Below are 23,793 nucleotides of genomic sequence, written 5' to 3' on the forward strand. Positions count from 1 at the left end.
AGAAGACTCTAATATTTCTTTTCCCCATGAGAGGAAAAAGAAAAAAAAAAAGAAAAGAAACAAAAAAAACCCCATGCTACATGTTGTGCTCGTTTTGCTTAAATTAATGATGTGTCAATATATACGTTTTCCAATAATCCACAATCTGGAAGCTTTTTCCTTAATTTCCATTCTCCCCAACAGCCTCACCACTTAGTGTCCTTGCTTATAATACTTATTCCTTGTTCACAGTGTCCTTGCTTACATACTGTCCTAGTTCTTCAAGGCTTGGTTCAAACCTCATATGACCCATAAGGTTACCCATGACTGCTCCACCCCATAGGCTTCTCCCTTCTGAAAAATCATTGGGCAGCTGCTACATGCTGCTGGTTACTCCTCCCAACTGGATAAGATGCTTCTCCAGGGCAGGGAGTATGTTTCACCTGCCATTAGAGCCACTTCTCCTTACAGAATGATGGTGCCCAGCATGTGTTCAGATCAGTTTATCCCAAATCCATCTAACAGGAATTTATCCCTTAACACACAATGTTACACCTGCCACCATACTAGGGTCCAGTGGCCACTGCTCTTGTTCTGAAGCATAATGGCTGCTCATTTGTTTTTGGCCAACCTAGCTCTCCTGGAGCATAACTGTGGCTCTTCAGCCAACCCTCCCAGAAAGGCCATCCAGAAGTGGTCATTGGTGCCCAGCATGAGGCCTGACCCCATGCCAAAGATTCCCATAATGCCATGGGACTATCCAGGTCTCAAAGAGGGTTTCTCAGGTGTAGAATGCTCTTCTGTCAGAACAGTCCAGACTCACCCTATCTGCTGTATAAACTTGCCTTTTTGGGCTTCCTAGGTGGCGCAGTGGTTGAGAATCCGCCTGCCAATGCAGGCGACACAGGTTCGATCCCTGCTCCAGGAAGATCCCACATGCTGCGGAGCAACTAAGCCCGTGCGCCACAACTACTGAGCTTGAGCTTTAGAGCCCGTGAGCCACAACTATTGAGCCCATGTGCTGCAACTACTGAAGCCCATGCGCCTAGAGCCTGTGCTCTGCAACAAGAGAAGCCACAGCAATGAAGAGCCCGTGCACCACAACAAAGAGTAGCCTCCACTCACCGGAACTAAAAAGAAAGCCTGCGCACAGCAAAAAAGACCCAACACAGCCAATAAAATAAGCAAATAAATAAATAAATAAATTTAAACTCGTCTTTTTGAGCTGAAAAGATGGGATCACCACAGTAACACCCACCGCCACTGGGAAACTTGAGAGCCTGAGTAATTAACCATCTCTTGGTGATGGAATATCACAGAGTAGGAGAGCCATAGATATGCAAATCTTCATCATTCATCATGAACACTCAGGGTAAAAAGTTTTAGCATCTTTTCATGCTTTAAAAAAACATTTCAAAGAAAGAAAATTACTTACTGCCTTCCCACGTACAGTGCAGAAGATTCAAAGCCCCTTCTACCCTCTTCCAGTGCGCCAGATGAAAGAACGCATATGCTATTGCTTCACTGTCCCCTCTCTTCAGGATATGTTCTGGGGGCAGGATTAGACTTTTCATTTCTAGTAGGTACTGAAATAGAAAAAGGCAGGAGACAGATGCATTAATACACAGCAATTTGGAATTCAGTATTGAAAATGGAGTGGTTGATTTCCCTAAAGCCGCTGCTCATAAGCATTTCATCAAACCTACAGCCTCATTACTACATTTGAAGGCAGTTACTGAAACATCCAGCAATCCAAAGTTTGCTGACAGATAATTAGCCTTGTACTAGTTTCCTACAGTGAAGATCAGAGGCTTTCAGGCTAAGATATTCTAATCAAAGAAATATATAGACAGACTCAAATAGCAAAAAGGAAAATTTAGAAGACACAATAATTTAGTATAATTTTGTAGCCAGAATGAAAATATATAAAACACATGAAGGTTAAGAAGTCACGTGACTAAACCAATTGCACTAGAGAGACTTGAGGATGACTAGCACTGCCCATTAGTTTTTCTACACAGATGTATCAAGGAGAAGGGCCTCGTCCTGTGGAAAGGGTCACCCATGGATGCTCAGATGCTGGAGGAGGAGGGATGGCAGCCTGGGCACAGGAAGACCCAAGTGGGGGGAGCGGTACAGGCCCCAAACCACAATGTTCTTTTGGCTCCTTTCCCAAACACTTCAGGGGTCTCAGGAGCACAGGGCAAAAACGGATATTCTTCCTGGGGGCTCACAGAAGACTAAGTTTCCATTTGTATTCTTTTCTGTTTACTATAGAATAGAAAGAGAAGCAAATTCAGACTGGTATTTTATACTTGCAAATAAATGCTCACTTGTCTTTGCTGGCTGGCGTTCCCCGTGTCCCACTCCTCACTACCTCCCCTCCAGATTCGTCCCCAACACACATACACACACACACACAGTGGCACCAAGCACCGTCACAACAACCCAGTATCTCCTATCAAATGGAGATTAGCAGACCACAGAGGGATGCATTTCATGAAAACGGCACAGACACGGCAAAAGGAGGTGCTATGAGAAGAGATGTTCAACAACTTTAACGTCAGAAACAGTCATCTGTGGATTTATCTGTCAGAGGAAATTTATGAACGATGGTGAAGAGTGGAAGAATCCTGAGACACAGAATGGGGGTTATGAGACGCCCACAAACGTCTCGCCCTCGCTGCGCTGTGGGTTCACACGCCTGGCGTGCTGGGTGCAGTGGCCTTCAAGCCTCCCCTCTGGCTGGCACACTCAGCATCAGGGTGCACTGCCCAGCAGGAGCTGGGGGGACACATTCTGGCCTCTTGGTTGCTCTGGGTCTACTATTTGAAGAAAGCTCCAATCTTTAGGCCTCAAAGCAGGAAGACCAGGAAGCGAGAGAGCCCAACCCAAGGGCAATGGAGAGCTGCGATGCGCCCCTCACACTTACAGAGCGGATGGGCTTGAAGGCCCTCCTCAACAGAAAGACCTCTTCCCGGGCCAGTCCATGAAAGGTGGTCATTATTTTGATGGGAGATCCTCGAGCACGAGTTCATATGCTTTTTTGAATTCTACATGTTACTGCTTTCCTCCTTCATCTTGTCTTAAAACAGTACATGACAAAAATAACGATTTTGAATTACCTAGTAATCCAACTAGCGCTATATCTATAATGAATATCTACCATAATACAAATATAAAGGTGAATGTTATGTTCAGAGGTGTTTGGCTAACGTCTCGTAACTTTACCTCAACAGAAGCCATTATATCATATGCTGCTACTGCCCATATGATTTTAGAAGGCCCCAAGAGTCATAACTTGTAAAATGCTATGAACTCTAATAATTTTTTCAGTGTAAGTTAGAGAAGGAAGACCTTTTGCTTAATTTTAACAATCACTAGGAGAACAAAGGAAAGGGACAATTTCTTCCTTAATGAGCGCCCTAGGATAAGGTTTTGAGTTCTGAGCTTCTAATAATTATTTATAGCCTGCCAAATAGTCGATTTTTAAAGAAGGATCATGTTCTACGAACTTTGAAACAAACTAAGTATGAAAACCACTATCTTCTCATGTGTCCCAGGAAAATAGAAACCTCTTCAAGTTCCTGAGGATCAGATGGTAGGTGAAAGAAATGTGTAACTTATCATTCCTTTTCATTTCTATGATTAGGAAAGGCTTTCAAAGTCATGTCAATAGGCATCTGTGAGAGAACTCTTTTCTTGGGCTAAGGAACCTTCAGGAATAGGAGCACCTGAGTACCAGCAGGCTTGGCAGCCACCCACGTGTGGGTAGAAGTCTAAACAAACTAGGAAGGGGCGTGACAGAGGAAACTTGGGGAAGGAGGGAGGACTTTTAGAAAATTATCTACAAAGGGATACATTAGATTTGTGTTGTCCAATATGGTAGCCTCTATTTAATATGTGTCTATTTAAAGTTAAATCAATTAAAACCAAATAAAATAAAAAATTCAGTTCCTCAGTCCCACTAGTCATATTTCAGGTCCTCAAGTGCTGTATGGAGTTAATGACTGCCCTACTGGACAATGCAGAGACATTTCCATGATCACAGAAAGTCCTAATGGACAGCACCGCTTCAGACAATGGAATTTTCTACTCTTCAAGTAACAGAAACAATTTTTAATACGAAAAAATTTCACAGATGCCCATGATAGAAATTATAAGTGTATAATCTATTGATCAAAAATATACAGTATGGCAAAAAGTTACAATAAATAGTAATAATACAAGAATTCATTTAAAATTATTGTTGGCCACCAGGGCATCTACATATTTGGAAAGCAGTAGTGCACATGTGTGTGAGACAGATGGCTTACTCAGCCTGCAGACTGAACATGGTGCATATGGCTTCAAGGACGTCGTCCACAGCCGCCGGAAGTGAGCCGTGAGGTAATGCTCTGTTTCTCCTCCAAGCTCCCTCTGATCTCTGTGTGTGTGCACTTTTCACACACCGCCCTACATTAGCTATCTGTGTGTCTTTCTCCTCAGTGCACTTATAAGTCCTCAAGAACATGAATCTCATTTCCCAAGAAGTCTCTCAAAACGAGCATCCCTGGTCTCATCCGCCTCGTGAGACTAACCAGAGCAACTCACCAAGGAAACTCAGCTGCCTTCTCATTGCATCTACTTTATGGCAGAAATAGGTTGTATCTATAAAGGAGATTTATACTGCAGCATAGTTCCAAACAAAATGTTGGCTCTAACCAAATAATGAAGGCTAATAACAACAATGTGTTATGTTTCTGGCCAGGCTTAGAATGGCTGGCAAGGTCGGTTCTCAACATGTGCAACATTTAAATTAGAAAGGCATGGAACAACATTTCACATCTTACTTGTCCAGGGAAAAATAAATGGAAGAGGGCAGATCCCTATCCACAAGTATGCACAAATCAATTAGAATAACTGTAGCTTGCAAATCAGAGAACACTCCCTGCCTGTCTGTAATAGTTATTTGGCTTCTATTAGCTAAGCCAGCATTCTGCATTGTCTTGCCTGCCATCCTGCCTCTAATTTCCTTCCCAGATTCTCAAATCACATTGATCTTGAAGCACAGGCTTCCAAAGGTTTCGGAAGCAACTTTTCAAAATCTATTTGTGTCAGAATCTAGTTCCCATGCTCAAGATAGGAACAGATAATGTTAAAACAGATAAAAGAGGAACTGAGTGGTGCCTATTTATGGAGGTCTGTGAGCAAGGCTGGCTCACCTGTCACAGGCGACCACAGGTGACTGCTCAGGTCTCTTCTGTTGGGGTCTTAAAATTCTATAATAATTAAAATGAGCATGATCCCAAAGTTATCCTTCACACGGATTGTAATGCCAAAAAATCCATACCCCCCTTTTTGGATTTTCAGTACCAGCAAGAGCAGACATCATATGAAAATCATCAGCAAAAATATAGGAATAAACAAAATGAGAAAGAACAGATTAACTAAACTACAGTACATTTAGATGATGGCTATCAAATTGCTCCCCAAAATCAGGCAGTGGAAGAATATATATTAGCATGAGGAAATGTTCATGATATTTCACTAAATGAAGAAAAAAACCAAGTGTATCATACAGATAATGATTTTGGTAATACAAATATACATGTAGACATTAAAAGCATTGGAAGGTCACAGATTGAATGTTAATGGTGGCAAAATATTTGATTTTATGGGAGATTAATTTCTTTTGTGCTTTTTCAATGCTTTCCAAGTTTTCTGCAGTAAGCATTTTAATATTCTCTCTATATGTGTGTGTGTGTGTGTGTTTGTATGTGCATGTGTGTGTATATGTAATACAAAACTATTTTCTAAACTTGCATCAAGAACGTAAAAAAGCAAACAACACAAACAGACAAGATAACCAGAGTAATTTTTCCATATGCCTACAGTGCTTGGCGCAACTGGCTCTGAAAGAGGCTGTGTGCCCAGAAAGATTGTTTTATACAGCTGATTCACTTTGTTGTACAGCAGAAACAGGCACAACAGTGTAAAGCTATTATACTCCAATAAAGAGCTAAAACAAACAAACATCAGTAAAGGGTTCAGAGAATACAACTAGTGCTACTTGGAAGACATGCTACATATTCTGAGTTTCAATGCTGTCCACCTCCTGGACTCAATAAAACGTACACTGGAATAGGACAAAAATGCCGCAGGGAACCAGGGCTCACCCAGGCCAGGCTGTGATGGGGCCTGAGGTGCATGGTCCCCCGGCCCCAGCCCCCACCCCTCATCTGCCCTCTGCCCCTCTGAACCACTGTTTGAGTCCTTGTCTCTACTATTGCGCTAAGAGACCTTGGACAAGTTATTTAATTTCTTTCAACCTCAGCTTGCTCATCTGTTAAAACAGAATAATAAAAATATCCATATTGCTGTTTTAACTTTTGAATATTACATAGGATAATATTTGTAAAGCATTCACACAGTTCCTGGGACACAAGTAGTAGCTATTTTTGCTAACAAACAAAACCATGAAGTATTTAAATTACTGTGGAAGTTAAGTTGTGTTTCTTGTGTGTGTGTGTCCCACAGATGATTGAGTCTGTTTCTAGGTAAAATACTTCAGCAACTTTATGGTAGTGGCAGTTCAGCTGAAGAGAACTGGCTGCCAGGGGTCACCAACTGACCAATATGAAGACAAGCACACGGCAAAGCTGAAATGCCAAATTCAACCTGGTGGTTTGTAATACCACTCAGGGGTCCTCTTCTCAAGGTAACTGCTTCTTGCTGGTTCACGTGTCTATTCATCAGTTACTTTGCTTCATCCAAAAAATACGGGCGTGTCCACAGTGTATCCCAAAGAAAGGTATGGGAGTGCCGTAGTGTCCCCCAAGAGCACAGAAACAGCAGTGGCCACAGTGTTCTCTAATGACACACCTGTGGGAGCACCCACAGTCCACCCCAAGGGCTCAGATACGGCACATCCACAATTCACTGCCAGGGCATGGACATGATCAGGTCAGGTCCCTACCTTGGTGATCCCCAATCTTTGTAGGAGTGTGTGTGTGTGAGTGTGCATGCACAAAGAAACAATAAAATTCAGCATGATGACTGCCTTAGTGAGAGGTCTATATACTTAGTACTCAGGAAGCAAATGGGGAGCACTCTCTCTGGGACAGCTTCACAGAACAAGGAAAATGCGAGTCAGTCTCACTAAATAAACAAGAGTTTACCTATAAAGATGAGGGGAAGCGGAAGCCACTGCAAAGCTGGGCACCAAAGCCTCAGAGGGCACACTGGGCCTGCAGGCTTGAGGTGCTTGAGAACTAACATGACGGGAATTGCCAACGCTGAGGAAGCACTAACACCGTCAAGCATCCTCATCTCAGGTACTCCTTACAACTCTGTGAGGGAGCTGATATTAATATTCCTATTTTACAGATGGAAAAATGGGCGCTTTGGGAAGTTAAATAGCTTGTCCAGGTTGCACAAGTTGTGTGTAACAGAACCTGTGCTGGAACTCTCCAAGGGAGCGAAGCAGGAAAAGTGTTTGTAAAAGGCCTTGCATGATAAGCTCCAGAGTGTGACCTTTACCCCAAGTGATTCCGTGGTTTTCAAACTTTGAGACACCAAAAAATTTCTTCAAAGGGGGAAAAGAAAAAGAAACATAAAACAGAATAGGAAACTGATATAAAACAAAGCTGTGGGGGACCTTGGGGAGGGACCCACAAGAAGACTGAAGACCCTTATGGCTCCTAGGGAGACAGTTTGCAAACTTCTGCAGTAGGCAATTGGGAAGTGAGTTGGTACAGTTTGTGGTTTTGAAAGAAATGGGCAAGTCACGTGTAGGAGCACCAGATAGGGAAGAGATTAAAATCAACAAGGTCAAAAGGTTCCTGTCACTGTCTGAGTGAGGGGTGATGAAACTGAGGAGGGGGACTTCCCCTGGACTCAGTGCCTGAATCTGAGGGCAAGAGAGGGAATCAAAGGTCACTGTGATGTTTCTAGTTCAGGAAACTAGAATAATGTGAGATCATTAGCTAAGATGAAGACACCAGAGGAGAAAAAGGCTTAGTGGTAGGAAGGTAACAAAAATAACTGAAGTGCCTGCAGAACATCTCTGGAGTGATGGCCTGAAGTGAGGAGTGAAGGTGTGCAGGTCTGAGGCTTGGGAGAGCAGCTGGAGACACGGGCCTGGGTGTGCGGGGAGAGGCAGAGGCTGAAGCAGTGGGCACACGAGGTCTCCCGGGCTTCAGGCAGGAAAGGAGAGCTCGGTGAGAACCAACCTGAGGGTGGACAGGGAGGAAGCACTGTAGGAGAATAGTGCTCAGAGAGGCCAGAGTGGCACAGGGAGAAGGTGGCGAGGAGCCAAGGTGACCTCAAGATAGAAAAAGTGGCTAGTGGGACCCAATGCTGAGGAGACATGAGATAGGATGACTGGGGGTGCCCTTGGTGGAAGTGGTCTTGGTGGGAGCAGCTACAGTGCTTTGTGTTAAAGAAAGAGACCGCTTAGAAACCTTCTATTCCCGAGAAATGTTGCTAAAAACTGGTTTCTGCTTATTTTTCTCCGGGTCATATTTCCACAATACATTCTCTTACTCTAATCTAAAAAGCTTTGGAACAAAATATGACTCAATTCAAAGAAACTTATATTGAAATAATAATATTTCTGAAATATACCATTGATATACAATATCATAGACAATCTGCCAGGGTATTTTGAGTTTCTGCTTCCACGCTTCAAGCATTTTTAAATGTTAAAACCCACTACACATTTTGTTTCCTAAATTGGATTAAAAAGCAATTTTATACTCTGTCAATCAGCTTTACCAAGATATAAAGGGAGGATTGCATTAGTGTTTGCAAGAAACAGAATTTCCATCACTATAACAAGGTCCTGTGGATGGATACTCCATTAGCATATACATTTACCAGGGTGATTTCCCCCACAAGTCTCTTGAAATCCCCATGAAATTTTAGATTAACATGAGATGAGCTTTTTTAAAAAAAACGCAAATTTTTAATGGGAATGCATTTCTGTCATAACATTCTTCATTCCTTCCTATGCATTTTTCTCACCACTTTCCCTCCATACTCCTATATAATTTAATTTATTTATTTATTTATTTATTTTATTGGCTGTGTTGGATCTTTTTTGCTATGCGCAGGCTTTCTTTTAGTTGTGGTGAGTGGCAGCTACTCTTTGTTGTGGTGCACGGGCTCCTCATTGCCGTGGCTTCTCTTGTTGTGGAGCACAGGCTCTAGGCACATGGGCTTTAGCAGTTGCAGCACATGGGCTCAATAGTTGTGGCTCATGGGCTCTAAAGCACTGGCTCAATAGTTGTGGTGCACGGGCTTAGTTGCTCCGTGGCATGTGGGATCTTCCTGGAGCAGGGATCAAACCCGTGTCCCCTGCATTGGCAGGCGGATTCTTACCCACTGCACCACCTAGGAAGCCCATACTCCTATATAATTTAAAACCTAGATCTTCACCTCAATACGCTGTCAGGCTCAGGCTGCTCTGCTGGTAAATGAGCATTAGGAGCATGTCGAGCCCCCTTCCGCCAGCACCCTCAGGGTGCCCACCGCACCCCTGCAGGCCCCTGGGTGGGCCCAATAAGATGAGCCTGAGGTTTAACAGTGCTGGGATTTTAGGCAAGATGAAGAAAGCTTTCCCCCATCGGTGCTGGTGATTTTTCTCCCTCAATAGCTCCACCCACAACACCTAAGCATTCCAAGCAGCTGAGGCTCAGAATGGGTGTGGGGCCTCCTGTTCCATGCGTGGGACCTTGCAAGCTCGGGGTTTTCGGGCTTTCCTGTGGTGGTGGTGATGGTTCACAGGCTTCTGTTATTTAAACTGTATGCAGAGGTGCCGTGGGGTTGCAGGGCTACCAGCATTCTCATCCCAGTTTCAAACAGAGTGGTTCTACTTTTAATTACTTTGTTCATTGAGGTTTCACATTGCATTAGGAGGGAGAAATTGTTTATTGCTTTAAAAATAATAAATCGTTATTAGTTTGTTGTTGTTATTTTGTTTGGGGCTTTTTTGTTTGTTTTTGTTTTGGTGGCGGGGAGCAGGAATGGCTATGCTAGAACAAGAATATAAGGCAGAGGTCAGAAATGGGTAGCTCTTAATCAGCCACAAGCAAAGGACTCAGCCAGCAGTTACAAACTGGAGATCCCTGAAGACAACAGCTACAGCCAGAACATGCTAGAGACTCCTCTAAAATCTGGAGGCCTGAGGAGAACCTGTGGGTACTTCAGGTTAGGGCACTGTAGCGCCACTGTTACATTCTCTGGCTATCCTTCTTTGGACTAAGGTGGTCCAAGAAGTACCATTAAAGCATGTTTCTAGGCAGCCTCTACGTCCACCCAGCATTCAAGTGCAAAATAGAGCTGAAGGTACAGGGAGGAGGTGATGAAAGGGCCAGCGCATATCGCGCATCTACGATGCACTGAACGAGTTACACACTGTAATTCCACCTACTTTTCATCAATCTTATGAAGCCTTTATTCTTACCCCCATTCTATCAGAAAGGAGACAGGCAGGGAGCTAATTAACTCTTCCTTCCCATACCTCCCTCTGGTCCCACGGACAGGAAGTGGGAGTCCTTGTTCCGAACACTTTTAACTATTTCAATGATATTTGATGGGTCTGCCTACATTTATGTTGGTACCCTTTGCACCATCATTGTATGAATGTTTTCCCAGTAATAATAGGAAGTCTACATACTAGGCCTGACAATTCAGACAAAAATAAATGCACATGGCTGACAATGTTCCATGTTACTAGCAGTGGCAAAGAAATACAAACTAAAAGAACAGAATTCCATCTGTACTTAATAAAATCATAATTTTTTGTTTTGTTTTCCTTCTTTCTCTCTCTCTCTGTTTTGTTTTTGTTTTCTGGTTGTAGACAAACTGCTAAATGCTGGTGAGGGTATGGTGAAATGGAAAAGTAGGAGTCACCAGCTGATGGGAGTGTAAACTGCTACAGTTTTTTTTGGTAAGCAACTTGGCAATAAATAACAAGAACCCTGAAGTGCTTCTATATTCTACTCAGTCATTCTCATTCCATAAATTTATCCTAAGAAAATAATCTTAAAGACCAAAAAATCTTTATGCCCAAAGAGGTTCACCATTGGAGATGACCACAACCTGATGTCTGCAATTAGAAGACGCAAGAACCAAATCATTCTCTTCAACAAATGGTGCTGGAAAAACTAGTTATCCACATTCAAAAGAATAAAATTGGACCCATATCTTACACCACAGGCAAAAATCAACTCAAAATGCATTAAGACTAAACTGTAAGACCTGAAACTATAAAACTCCTAGAAGAAAACATAGAGGAAAAACTTCCTAACATTGGTCTTGGCAATGATAGCTTGGACATGATATCAAAAGCACTGGCAACAAAAGCAAAAGTTGACAAGTGGAACTACATCAAAATAAAAAGCTTCTGCACACTGAAGGAAACAATCAACAGAGTGAAAAAGCAACCTATGAAATGGGAGAAAAATATTTGTAAACCATATCTGAAAAGGAGTTAATATCTAAATAAATAAGGAACTCCTACAACTCAATGTTAAAAATAACCTGATTTAAGAGTGAGCAAAGGACTTGAATAGCTATTTCTCCAAAGAAGACATACAATGATCAACAGATACATGAAAAGGTAACATCACAGATCATCAGAGAAATGCAAATCAAAACCACGAGATATCACCTCATGTGTGTTAGGATGGCCACTATCAAAAAAATAGAATATGACAAGTGTTAGCAAGGAGGTAGAGAAACTAGAACTCCTGTGCACTGTTAGGGGGGAATATACAATGGTGGAGCCAATATGAAGACCCCTCAAAAAATTAAAAATATGATCCAGCAATCACACTTTTGGGGATTCTGAAAACAGAATCTTGAAGAGATATCTGCACTCCCCTGTGAACTGCAGCACTATTCACAATAGCCGAGAATTGGAAACAACCTAAATTTCCATCAACAAATGCACGAATAAAGAAAATGTGATGTACACACACACACACACACACACACACACAAACATACTTCAGTCTTAAATAGAAGGAAGTCCTGTCTTATGCTACAGTATGGATGAACTTGTAGTACCTCATGCTAAGTGAAATCAGCCAGTCACAGAAGGACAAATACTGCATGATTCCACCTATATGAGGTAGCTAAAATAGTAAAACACATAGAAGCAGAAAATAGAATAGTGGTTACTAGGGCCTGGGAGGAGGGAGAAATGTGGAGTTGCTATTCAACTGGTATAAAGTTTCAGTCATGAAGATGAAAAGGTTCTAGACATTTGCTATACAACAATGCACTTACAGTTAACAATGCTGTGCTGTATACTTAAAAATTTGTTAAGAGGGTAGATTTTATGTTATGTGCTTTTTATAATAAAAAAGGAAGTAAATCATCCAGAGAATATTTTTAAGTGTTTGAAGGCACAAGGCTAAAAGACTTAGATGTTATCATTAAGTTAGAGGATAACCATTTTAAGGTCAAAGAATTCTGAAAATCTGATGATCCTCCCCCAGAAGGAATAAATATACCCCCAAATCATAAAGTCCAACTGAAGAGTCCCATGTTAATTTTCAAAAATTTGAATACACTGGGACTTCCCTGGTGGTCCAGTGGTTAATACTCTGTGCTCCCAATGCAGGGGGCCCAGGTTTGATTCCCGGTCAAGGAACTAGATCCTGCACGCTGCAACTAAAGATCCCGCATGCCGTAATGAAGATCTCACACGTGGCAACGAAGCTCCCGCGTGCTGCCACTAAGAGCCGGTGCAGCCAAATAAATAAATAAATATTTAAAAAAATAAAAATATGAATATGTTATGTGATGATTCCTAATGTTAAAAATGCATAGAAAAAAGGCTAGAAGAAAATAGTCTTAAATAAGTCAGAAAGAGAAAAACAAATATCGTATATTAATGCATATATGCAGAATCTAGAGAAATGGTACAGATCAACTGGTTTGCAAGGCAGAAATAGAGACACAGATGTAGAGAACAAACATATGGACACCAAGTGGGGAAAGCTGGAGGGGTTGGGGTGGGATGAATTGGGAGATTAGGATTGCCATACATACGTTACTAATAAGAAAAAAAATATCAAATTGTACACTTTAAATATATGCAGTTTATTGTATGTCAATTATGTCTCAATAAAAGTTCTTAAAAAAGAAAATAGTCTTAAATATGACTAGATATGATGGGATTATGAACGATTTCTTTAATCTTTTCTCAAATATAAAAAATTTTTTATAATACCACAACAGAGGGAAAAACCATATTCAATACTGCTTGTAGCAAACCAATAATTTAGTCTTTTTTTTGAAAATTGTCAAAATGAAACTTATCTTTAGCACGCTGAAAGAGTGAATGCAACATTCTCCAAACCAAAAATGTGTCTCTTCACAGGGAGAGCCTTGCGATGGAGGTGTAGCATATTAAGAGCACATAAGCACTAATTAACTTAGATCTTTGTAAAGTAATGGATCACTGATAGAAATGTGCCCCTCCCATGTAAACCTTGTCAAACTGAGCAAGAGCAGGGAAGGCGGGGAAGCACATTTGCAGGGGAAGTGGAAGAAAAAAACTGAAGCTAAAATTCTACTAAACAATATATAGCAATACAACATAATATATAGATGAAGATACAGAACCGAGCTGAACTTAGCCCTTCATTTATCCAACATCACACAAGTGAAATTTTCTTTAAAAAATGGAGAAACTCTCTTTAAATTCAAAACTCCTATTTTAATCACATTAAATGGGAAACTCCTCTAACGGTTTAAAGATTTGTCTTCTTGAACTGTGTACCCAGTTCTTTAAAATCACCAGCATGATTAAGATCCTAACATCCCTAGTCATTCTCCAAAAGAGGTGAACAGTAGGCACATAATCAATGCACTGTAGTGAGAGACCAGAGGGGGAAGACTGATTCTGGGACAAGGAAAGTACAGGCTTCCTGGTGGTGACTTCTAATGCTGGGGGTGAAGGATGAGGAGGATTGCCTCAGAGGAAGCAAAGAGGGAAGAGGAGAAGAATCAATAAGTGAACTGTTGGAAGGAGCTATAAAAAAGTGAAAAATAAGTTGGGTTAGATCATGAGGGGTCCTGAAGAACCATCCAAGGAGGTGGTACCTTCCCCAGGGTTGGGGGCACAGCTGTGCTTCCTCGAGAGGGGAGTAACACAATTCGATTTGTAGTATGAGTCTATGGGCTGCTTCCTCCTTACAATCTGCTGCAATCTAAAGCTTCAGAAATCCTCATGTTTAGAATCTAACGACTTCAGAGACTCTCCTTCAGAACAGAGATCCACGGCTTTTTACTACTGTTATTTATTTCCCAGTCCTGTGGTGTGGTTAGGAGCAAAACTCTCTATTTCTCATGTTTGCAGGTGAAGAGAGTTCCTAAGAATAACCCTCTTGGGGTAAATAACTAATATTCATCAGTGGATGTTGAAATATTAACTATGCTTACTGGGATACCAGTTGGAACTAAGCTGGAAATTTATGGAAGACAGTTCACAGTTATTATATTTGGTATTTTTTTTCCTTCCAAGCAGACTATAATTGGGTAAAACAGTGTGTATATACTGAAAATTCCTGTGGTGGGCCACTGACAACTTCCTGTGAAAGAGAAAAGGAAGCTATGGAAGTGTTTAAGACATGATAATATTCTAAAGAAATCTGAATTGTCCACAAGGAATCAAGTGCCTTGGGAAGAGGTGTGGCCACTATCATTTGAAGGTTCAAGCCTAGGTAGGTCTGCCACCTGATGGGATCTGGGGGGCAGTGGAGGGAGCTATTTAAGAGTTGGATAACCCAGAATCAGTCCAGGCTTTGTCATTTACTTACTGTGTGACCAAGAGCAGATTACTTAACTTCTCCAAATCTGCAGTGCCCTTATCTATGGAGCAGGAATAATAATATGATACACCTCACAGTGTTGTCATAAAACATAAATGAGATGCATATGTAGTTCAGTTAGCACTGTGCTTGCCACATAGTAAACATTAAGAGAAACCAATAATAAACATAATTATCATAGTATCATTATGAGGAGAGATTTAAGCTTAAAATGGGAAGGTGTCCTACATGATATTTAAGGCCCCTTCTTACACCAAGAGTCTTACACACCTCCATTGATGTCTCATTAGAATTAAGGCTATTCTCTGCCTGAAAAGGCATGCACACACACACACACACACACACACGCATGTGCAGGTGTGCACACTCATGGGCACATGCATGTGTGCACACACACATGTTTGTGTGCATGTCTACTAAAGTATTAGCAAGCAGTCCAACAAACAGAATACGTATAAAAGATGTATATAGTACCCTGCATATGGTACAGGTGTACCAGAGGTTTGTGATTAATTCTGAACACATGAGGTCAGTGACTCGGCCTTTTCCCCACAGAAATGCCAATAATGAGGAAGATATGGAAATAAGTTTCCCCCTCAGCACAATCACCAACAAAGCAAAGTGGTGGAGAATCAGTTTACTTACATACCCTATCTTCTCTTGGTTTAATGATTAGAAGGTAGAGTGAAATCAAATTATTTCCACTTTTAGAAGACTTCTAGTTTGCAAGTAGAATGCTAGCTGACAGAGTCAAATTCTTCCATGGCAGCTTTAAACTATTTCTTAGGACTTTTACCACTCTTCTGGAGGCTCAACTATTTAAGACCATTATCTAGAATTAAACAATAGCTTCATTTAAAACATCTAACCAACAAGTATTGTTCCAGTTTTCTATCTCGTGTCCCAGGATTACAAGGCTCAGGCTGGTATACTTGGAAAAGTTAAGAATCAGGTCCCTTACTTGAGGATCTGCCAACAAGCCAAATATCAATAATTTGAATAATCTATGAACATATGGTGCGCAAGTATTTTCAAAGAACTCTGAATATATTATCTCACTTTATCTTTATCACAGAAGATAGGTGAGGCTTATATTTTTATCTTCATTTGGAAGATGAGGGAAAACTTTGAATTCAGAGATGGTAAGCCCAAGATCCCATGGCTAGTAAATGTCAGAGCCAGAACTGGAACCCAAGTTTTTGTCTCAGAATCTAGGACTCTATTGCCCAATACCATTTTTAAAAGAGCCTTACTTATGGTCATAAAATAGCTCTGCAGTTAAGAGAATGGCATTCAATAAATATTAATCTATGACCTAAGTTTACTGTAATTCAGGACAATATTTTCATGATTAGTTTTATATTTTAATCATATTTGAATAAACATTTTTAACTTAGCTGAAAAAACATCAAATTAAGAGAGATATTTTATACCACCCTATATACAATACCTAAGTCTACAAATACTATGTTGGTCATTAACCACAAACTAGAGTGGATAAATGCATTCTTCTGCAAATGTGGCACCGTGCACCACTCTTCAATTTCCTGTTTAGTGAAAGGACGGCCATGACCTGAGTAAAACCTCAGGAATGATATTAGATCACTTATCTCTGTCACTCTGGATATCAACAAAATAAATTAAAGTAGGTAACTCCATAAATCACCACACAGGCACACATATATGCACCCAACCGCACCCTTTTACTACAGAACTGCAACAAAACAAGGAAACAGGCTTCCTTTGCCATTTTTCACCATTGAAAGTCTTCACCAGACATTCTGCCAAGAAAATGGCCTTGTAGTACCTGATGCGAACTGCAGGAATAGTTTCCTAGAGGTTAAAATGTGCTTTATAATATCGAGAAACTGAAAGTGGCCCTCCACAATGTGCCTGTCACAAAGTAGGTACTCAAACACAGGTAAATCATGAACACACTCCTCTTCCAAATAAAAGATTATAGAAATATCCTCTGCCTTGATGTGACTCCCTTAAAATCAAATTCATAAAAAATATGGGAAATATTGCATATTTATAAATTAGTCAGTCATTTGGCTAACAAGACAAATATTTCCTACTATATATACCCATTAAAATGATACAATCGAAAGAAAATATTTCTTCTTACTTTGAGGTTTTCCTCATTATTTGCTGGTCAGTACTGATTAACTATCATTTATTTACGGAGACACAGAATGTCATATTAGTATTTTTTACCTCTTTTATTCACAAGTTTCATTTCTTGAGTTAGGGTCTAAGTAAGACTATAACTGGTGTGAAATTCCTATCAAATTCATCAACATCCTTGGGATCTCCGTATTTTGCCAATTTCAGGCTTTCTGATTCGGCCTGCCTAATCCAGGTCTTTCAATTTACCCTTACTACACGAAGCCCAAAAACGGGCCCCAAAGCCTCTTGAATGTAGCTTTTGCTTAAACACAAGGCTAATAAGCATAGGATATACAGGGCCTCAACATTCATAGGTTGCAATTCATTTTTTTATAACTGGGTATATTCGAGACACGACACTTGTGGTCACTGAACACTTTCTGCTATCATAACAAGTTCCTACGGGGATTCCACAGACTCACTTTTGGCACATGAGGATTGAATTCCACAGCTCTATGAATGGCCTCTACTGCGTTCATCTCTGCTGTGCTCAGCCCCCGCCGAGATGCAGCCTCGGGAGAGAATCTGAAAAGCAGAAAGACAAACACCATCCAGTTGGGACCACTGCTTGGGCATTAACCCGGAAAGGCGTCTACACATCAAGGGCCCAGAAAACCACAGCGAGCCAAAGGCATGAGCTCTCCAAACCTCCACTACATCAAACCTCTGAGTGACCCCTCAGACAGAGGCCAACAAAAACCCCAGCAGAAGCAGAAAGCGTGCTTGCATCTAATTGCGGCAGGAATTAAATTCAGCTGTCAAGTTTCTCTGTCTAAATAGCTAATCTAAGTTTTCTAGGAGGTACCTGCTTAGGTCAGGGGAGGGGTAGGACTGACAAGGGCAGACAGTGTAGGAAAAAGAGAAAACTAGGTTACAGAAGAGCGCACTTGGTTAAAAACAGAACTGGGGAGAATTTTAAAGGAGGCTCCCAACCCAATGTCAGTGCTGCGACGGAGGGTTAAGTCTTGCAGCTTCAGCAGCAGGCGAGCCTGCTTGGGGCCGTTCCGGCAGGGGGAGTGTGCATGCCCAAACTGCGGGCGAGACACCTGCCCGAGTGAATGAAAAAAACCAGACCATGCAATCTCTTTCTCACCTCACACCCAGGGCTAACTCCAGAGCTGTGCTTGGCAGGCAGACACCACAGGGGAAGCTGTGACAACCCTGGCCCTGCCCTCCCAAGCTGGAGTCGCTGTGTAGGGAGAAAAGATGTTGCAGTAGGTACTGGCGATCTACAGGATAAAAAAGAATGAAAGAAAATTACTTCGGTCTTGAAGTGCACACACACTTAACAGCAAACCTGTCTGACACAGCAGAGGCTGTTTTCGTTTCCTGTTATCTGCTTCTCGGTGCTACAAAGGGAGTGTATCGGGAAGTGGAAGCGTTTATGAACTCAAAACCAGTTAAAGCCATCTATTCTCTTTCACCTGCCAGTCATCTCGGGTGTTTATGGAAATTCTCTATGCCATAGTCACCTGCCTGAATAAAATGGGCAAATGTCCCACTGAGATGGTGACTCAAGGTAAAGGGACCCTAGGTGGGGAGTTATTCTGGGATTGGTGAGGTAAAGAATGGGAGATGACCATCCCCTTTTGCCATATTACATGTTTGTTATGACTACTACCCCGTTCTGGACTGCTGGAGGAGGAGGAGGAATACGCAAAAAAAAAAAAAAATGAATCAAAGAAGGCATTTTGTGAAAGTCCCAAGCAGGCCTTTTGGTATCTACTGTCTAGCAAAAAAAGAAAAAGAAAAAAAGAAAGAGAGAAAGAAAAAAAAAGTCACCTCAGAGGCATGGCATTTCAAATAAATCCCTCTTTAGGAACCCATACACCATTACAATACCTAGGGATACACATTCCCTCCTTCTACTAGTGAAAGAAAAGATCAGCAGGTTTTGGAAAATGCATGCTCATAAGCAGGGGTCTCACAGACTAAGAAAAACTTCCAGAGAAAGCCCTCAGAGACAACACATCTCCTTTGGTCCAGACTGGCACCTAGTACCGCACAGATTACTATCCACTTACTTGTCAGAGACAGCTCTTGCTTTGAGCAAGGCAGCTGTGTAGCATATTGTTGCCGACTTTGGTAAGCTGATATCTGTTCGAAAGAAAAAAAGTAGGAACTGTTATAAGTTTGTAGAAACAGAGCAATGATTTTTAATACACTAGCATTCTAATCATGTAAGCCTAATAAAACACAAATTCAGAATATTTTAACGTATACAGTACACAACTGTTCCTTATGTATCTGGGTGGTATGTGAAACTAAGGATAATTCTTATTTTTGTGAATAATTCATGTTTAAAATCCACCACACTGTTCAGCAATCATCTTCTATTTTAAAATGTGGATTTTCACATGTTGAGTTTATTTAAGCAGAGAATAGCTATAAATACATAAATTTAAATATTACATGAACAGCCTTGATATCAAGAAAGGCAAACAGGACCTCTCTGTTACTTATAAAATTTCTCAAGAGGCATATGAAATACTAAGTGAAGAAAAAATATTACCCGTATTATTTTTACCTGTATTACCTTATATTAAAAAATATAAGGTTTTTTAGTGATAAATAAATTTGTTTTAAAACTTATTCTTTAGTAGTCAGATGTAACCCACATTTCCTTTGCATTATTCTTCAAGAAATTTTTATTCCGTTTTTTGTTAAAAGTGAAAAGAGAAATCTTTATAAGGATATATATATATATGAATCTTTATAAAATTATACAATTTTGTTCATTCAAGCCCATGACAAAGCCCCTTTCTTATGAGGTCTAATTTGTTGCCCAGAAAAACAGCTCCTTTAGTTTGTATAGAAAATTTCAGACAGAGGGGTGGGGACGAGGACCAGATTCAGATAAAGAGTTTACAGGGAAATAAAAGCACAGAATACAACTGAGAGTAGATAAACTCAAAGAGGGTAGTCCCTCTAGGGGTGGGGGGGAGGGGGGATTTGTTTTTAAATTATGATCTTATTTTGTACCAGAACTGTCTTTCTTTAACGCTCACTGTAATTTATACTATGACATAGAAATACTTTCTTAATTCATACCAGGTAAAAATATGCCATTTCCAGGTGCTACAAAATTCACTCTAGGTTAGAAGAACTCTTAACACCTGGAATGCCCTCCAAGTTTCTTGCAGGTCTGTTTTCTACTTTAGAAGAATTACATTACAGCAGGAAAAGGAAAGTCCATAACTAGACAAAAAGCAGCAGCAGAAAATAATTTCATAAAAGAAAAACAATCTCTCATTCAATAACAAGTATTGACCACCAATTCCAGCATGAGGAATTTCTCTTTGAGGGAAATTTCAATGATGTGGATAAAATACAAATAATCAGACAAAATACCAATGCAGAATTGAAAGGGAAAGAGATCTTTGTAACCCTGATGTCATAAATTACATTCAAACAAATTTCAGTTCCATATGCATAGTATAAAAATGGTATGCTTATGACTAAGAAAAAGTCAGATACTCATGGATTTGTCTTGTTGCTTTTCCAACATCTAAATATTTAACCATTTCCCAGTATGGGAAATCAATCCAAGAATCAATTATCTTGTTTGCTAGGGTCCAGTTATTGATTGTTATTGGAAGATAATAAAAAATTGCAGATAATACACATTCTACTTAAAAGTTCAGACTTTTTTTTTTTTAAGTTCAGATCATTCATTTAAAAATTATCCAAGCCCTGCTTCCACCATTCTTGGTGTGATCTGTGTTCCTTCTGTGTCAATCTAGCACCTTTCTATGAAGTGAGAACAAAGGATTAGTCCCAGAAAGGAGTTGAAACTGAAAATAACTGTCAAAATTATTCAAAGGTGGCAGCACAGATGGAGCCTGACTTGATAAACTAAAGAAAACCTAACCTGTTGTTAAGGATTTAGCTTCTCAATGAGAACGATCAGGTTGTTTTGAAGGTTACCTAATCAAGCAAATGAACACATTCACCCAGTTGGAAATGCAGAAAAAGATACAATTGAGGTATTCCAGCAGAATATTAGAGATGCCTAATCAAAAGGGATCTCTAACCCCCTCACACCCGTAGACAGGCCATTCACAATCCTGCAACATTACTACTCTTATGGTACATTTTCCCCATTAAAAAAAACTTGTACCCTTACTTCTTCATTGTATGTAAAGATGCTGGTATATGTGCACAGTCATAATGCTTAAAAAATAAAGAAAAAATATTGTAATCAATATCAAATGGGGAAAGGAAGAAATACAGATACCCCATTCCCCACTAGTGGGAAGTTCATTCCATTTGTTATCTCTTCAGTATATTATTTTGCTCTCACTGTTAAGCCAAAATTAAAAAAATCGAATAATTCTTGCATAACTTATTTATATATTTTCAATGTTTTTCTTTTAATTCTGTTACATCTATTTGGTAATGGCAATTTGTCTCTGAGGAGGGATGAATCATTATAAAGACACTGATCCTAAATTTCCCTTCAGGTAAAGCATCTTGTTCAAATAAGGTTTTCGTTTACAACATATTTTTTTAAATGACACATCTTTGGTAATATAAATCAAATGCCTTAACATCTGGCCTACCCAGCAATTCTACTTCTGAGATTTTATCCTAAGGGAAACCATCATGACTGTGCATGAAGATTTAGCCTCAAGGATGTTCATCACGACATTGTTTCTAATAGTAGAAAACTGGAAACAGCCTAAATGTCCAATCATAGGGGAATGGCTAAGGTGCTGCACATCCACAGGGTGCAATTCTATGCATTAAATCATGTGGTGGCAATGAGGTCTCACCTCACACCGGTCAGAATGGCCATCATCAAAACATCTAGAAACAGTAAATATAGGAGAGTATGTGGAGAAAAGGGACTGTTGGTGGGAATATAAGTTGGTACAGCCACTAAGGAAAACAGTTTGGATGCTCCTTAAAAAACTAAAAATAGAACTACCATATGATCCAGTAATCGCACTCCTGGGCATATACCCAGAGAAAACCATAATCCAAAAAGAAACATGTACCATAATGTTCACTGCAGCACTATTTACAATAGCCAGGACATGGAAGCAACCTAAATGCCCATCAACAGAAGAATGGATAAAGAAGATGTGGCACATATATACAATGGAATATTACTCAGCCATAAAAGGAATGAAATGGAGCTATATGTAATGAGGCGGATAGACCTAGAGACTGTCATACACAGTGAAGTAAGCCAGAAAGAGAAAAACAAATACCATATGCTAACTCACATACATGGAATCTGAAGAAATGGTACTGATGAATCCAGTGACAGGGCAAGAATAAAGATGTAGATGCAGAGAATGGACTGGAGGACAAGGGGTTACGGGGGGAGGGGTGCAGGGGAAGCTGGGACGAAGTGAAAGAGTAGCATAGACACATATACACTACCAACTGTAAAATAGATAGCTAGTGGGAAGTTGCTGTATAACAAAGGGAGATCAACTCGATGATGGGTGATGCCTTAGAGGGCCAGGACAGGGAGGGTGGGAGGGAGGGGATATGGGGATATATGTATAAATACAGATGGTGCACCTCAGCTGGTGTATATATGTATAAATTCACTTTGGTGTACCTCAAAAACTGGTACAAGAGTGTAAAGCAAATATATTCCAATAAAGAGCTTAAAAAAAAAAATCAGGTGGTGGAAAAGTATTTAATGACCTGGGGAAATGCTGCATTGTTGTGTACATATCAATAAGTAAAAAAAGTTTACAAAAATTATGATTTCACATGTTTTTAAAAAAGCATTTTTATGCACAGAGACAAAAAGGTTATATATACCAAATACTGAGTTTTTATTTCTGGGTGCTGGGATTATAGACAAATTTTTTCCTATTGTTTACCTGCATTTCCAAAGCTTCCTGTGATGTACATGTAATAAGTGAATTTTAAAAAAATAATAGTGATGCTAAGGGGAAGAATTCTTTCTACAAATTGTCAGAAGTAAGTTCATGGGCCAACACATTGCTGGAGCCAGACACAGATACATAAACAGACAAAGGCAAAACTTACATGAAGTGCTGTCAGTCCACAGATCTAGAAAATGTATTTACATATCTTTATGAAAGTTAGTGTATTCCTTTTGCGGTGTACAATTGTTAACCATATTTTAATCTAACAACTGCCTAGTATCTAAACCAGTGGCAGGAACTGCATGTTTTGGCTCACTTTTAAGAAAAACCATATACACTACCTTAGGAGAAAGCTAATTACTATGGACCACTTGCCCCACGAATACTACCTTTTTCATTTTTTTAGGGAAAAGAAGAGGCTGCGACTTGGTTGTTGTTGCCTATTACAATTATGAAGCTTATAATCCTGAAATAATTATAGGGTCATAGGAAGTTGTGAATATAGTACACAGAGTTCTGTGAAGCTGCCCTCAGCTTCCCTCAAATGGTGACAACTCACATAACTGTATTATAATATAAAAAACCACGATATTGATATTGGTACAGTACTATTAAGTCAATTACAGACTTTATTCCATTTTCACCATTTTTTACATGCATTCCTGTGTATGTGTGGTTCCATGCAATTTTATCCCAAGGCTAGATTTGTGTAACCATCACTACCAACAAAACACAACTTTTCCAAAGGAACTCTCTCAAGCTACCCCTTTATTTGTACCCTCCCCACCCATACATGTCCCCCAGTGACCACTAGTCTGTTCTCTATCTCCATAGACTTGTCTGCCTACTATGACTTTATGCTTTTGCCATCAGGGAAATGGATAAAATGGTAAAAGGAATAGGGTGACTAAGAGTAGTGATGAAAATGGTAGTATCAGAAGTTTTAAGCTGGAAATAACAAA

General features: G+C 40.2%; 1 protein-coding gene across 15 annotated transcripts in view; it reads right to left on the reverse strand.

The window, feature by feature from the left end:
- The window catches only part of ST7 (suppression of tumorigenicity 7), a 262,062-nt gene that overhangs the window by 25,417 nt on the left and 212,852 nt on the right, over nucleotides 1–23,793 (reverse strand). For all 15 annotated transcript variants that reach the window (XM_057731593.1, XM_057731583.1, XM_057731580.1 and 12 more), the window contains 3 exons: nucleotides 19,001–19,073; nucleotides 17,399–17,501; nucleotides 1,415–1,565 (listed from right to left, as the gene is read on the reverse strand). In XM_057731593.1, coding sequence (XP_057587576.1) covers nucleotides 1,415–1,565; nucleotides 17,399–17,501; nucleotides 19,001–19,073 — 327 coding nt within the window. The remainder of the gene's footprint in view (nucleotides 1–1,414; nucleotides 1,566–17,398; nucleotides 17,502–19,000; nucleotides 19,074–23,793) is intronic.

This window comes from Hippopotamus amphibius, chromosome 4 (genome assembly GCF_030028045.1).
Source record: "Hippopotamus amphibius kiboko isolate mHipAmp2 chromosome 4, mHipAmp2.hap2, whole genome shotgun sequence".
Lineage (NCBI taxonomy): Eukaryota > Metazoa > Chordata > Mammalia > Artiodactyla > Hippopotamidae > Hippopotamus > Hippopotamus amphibius.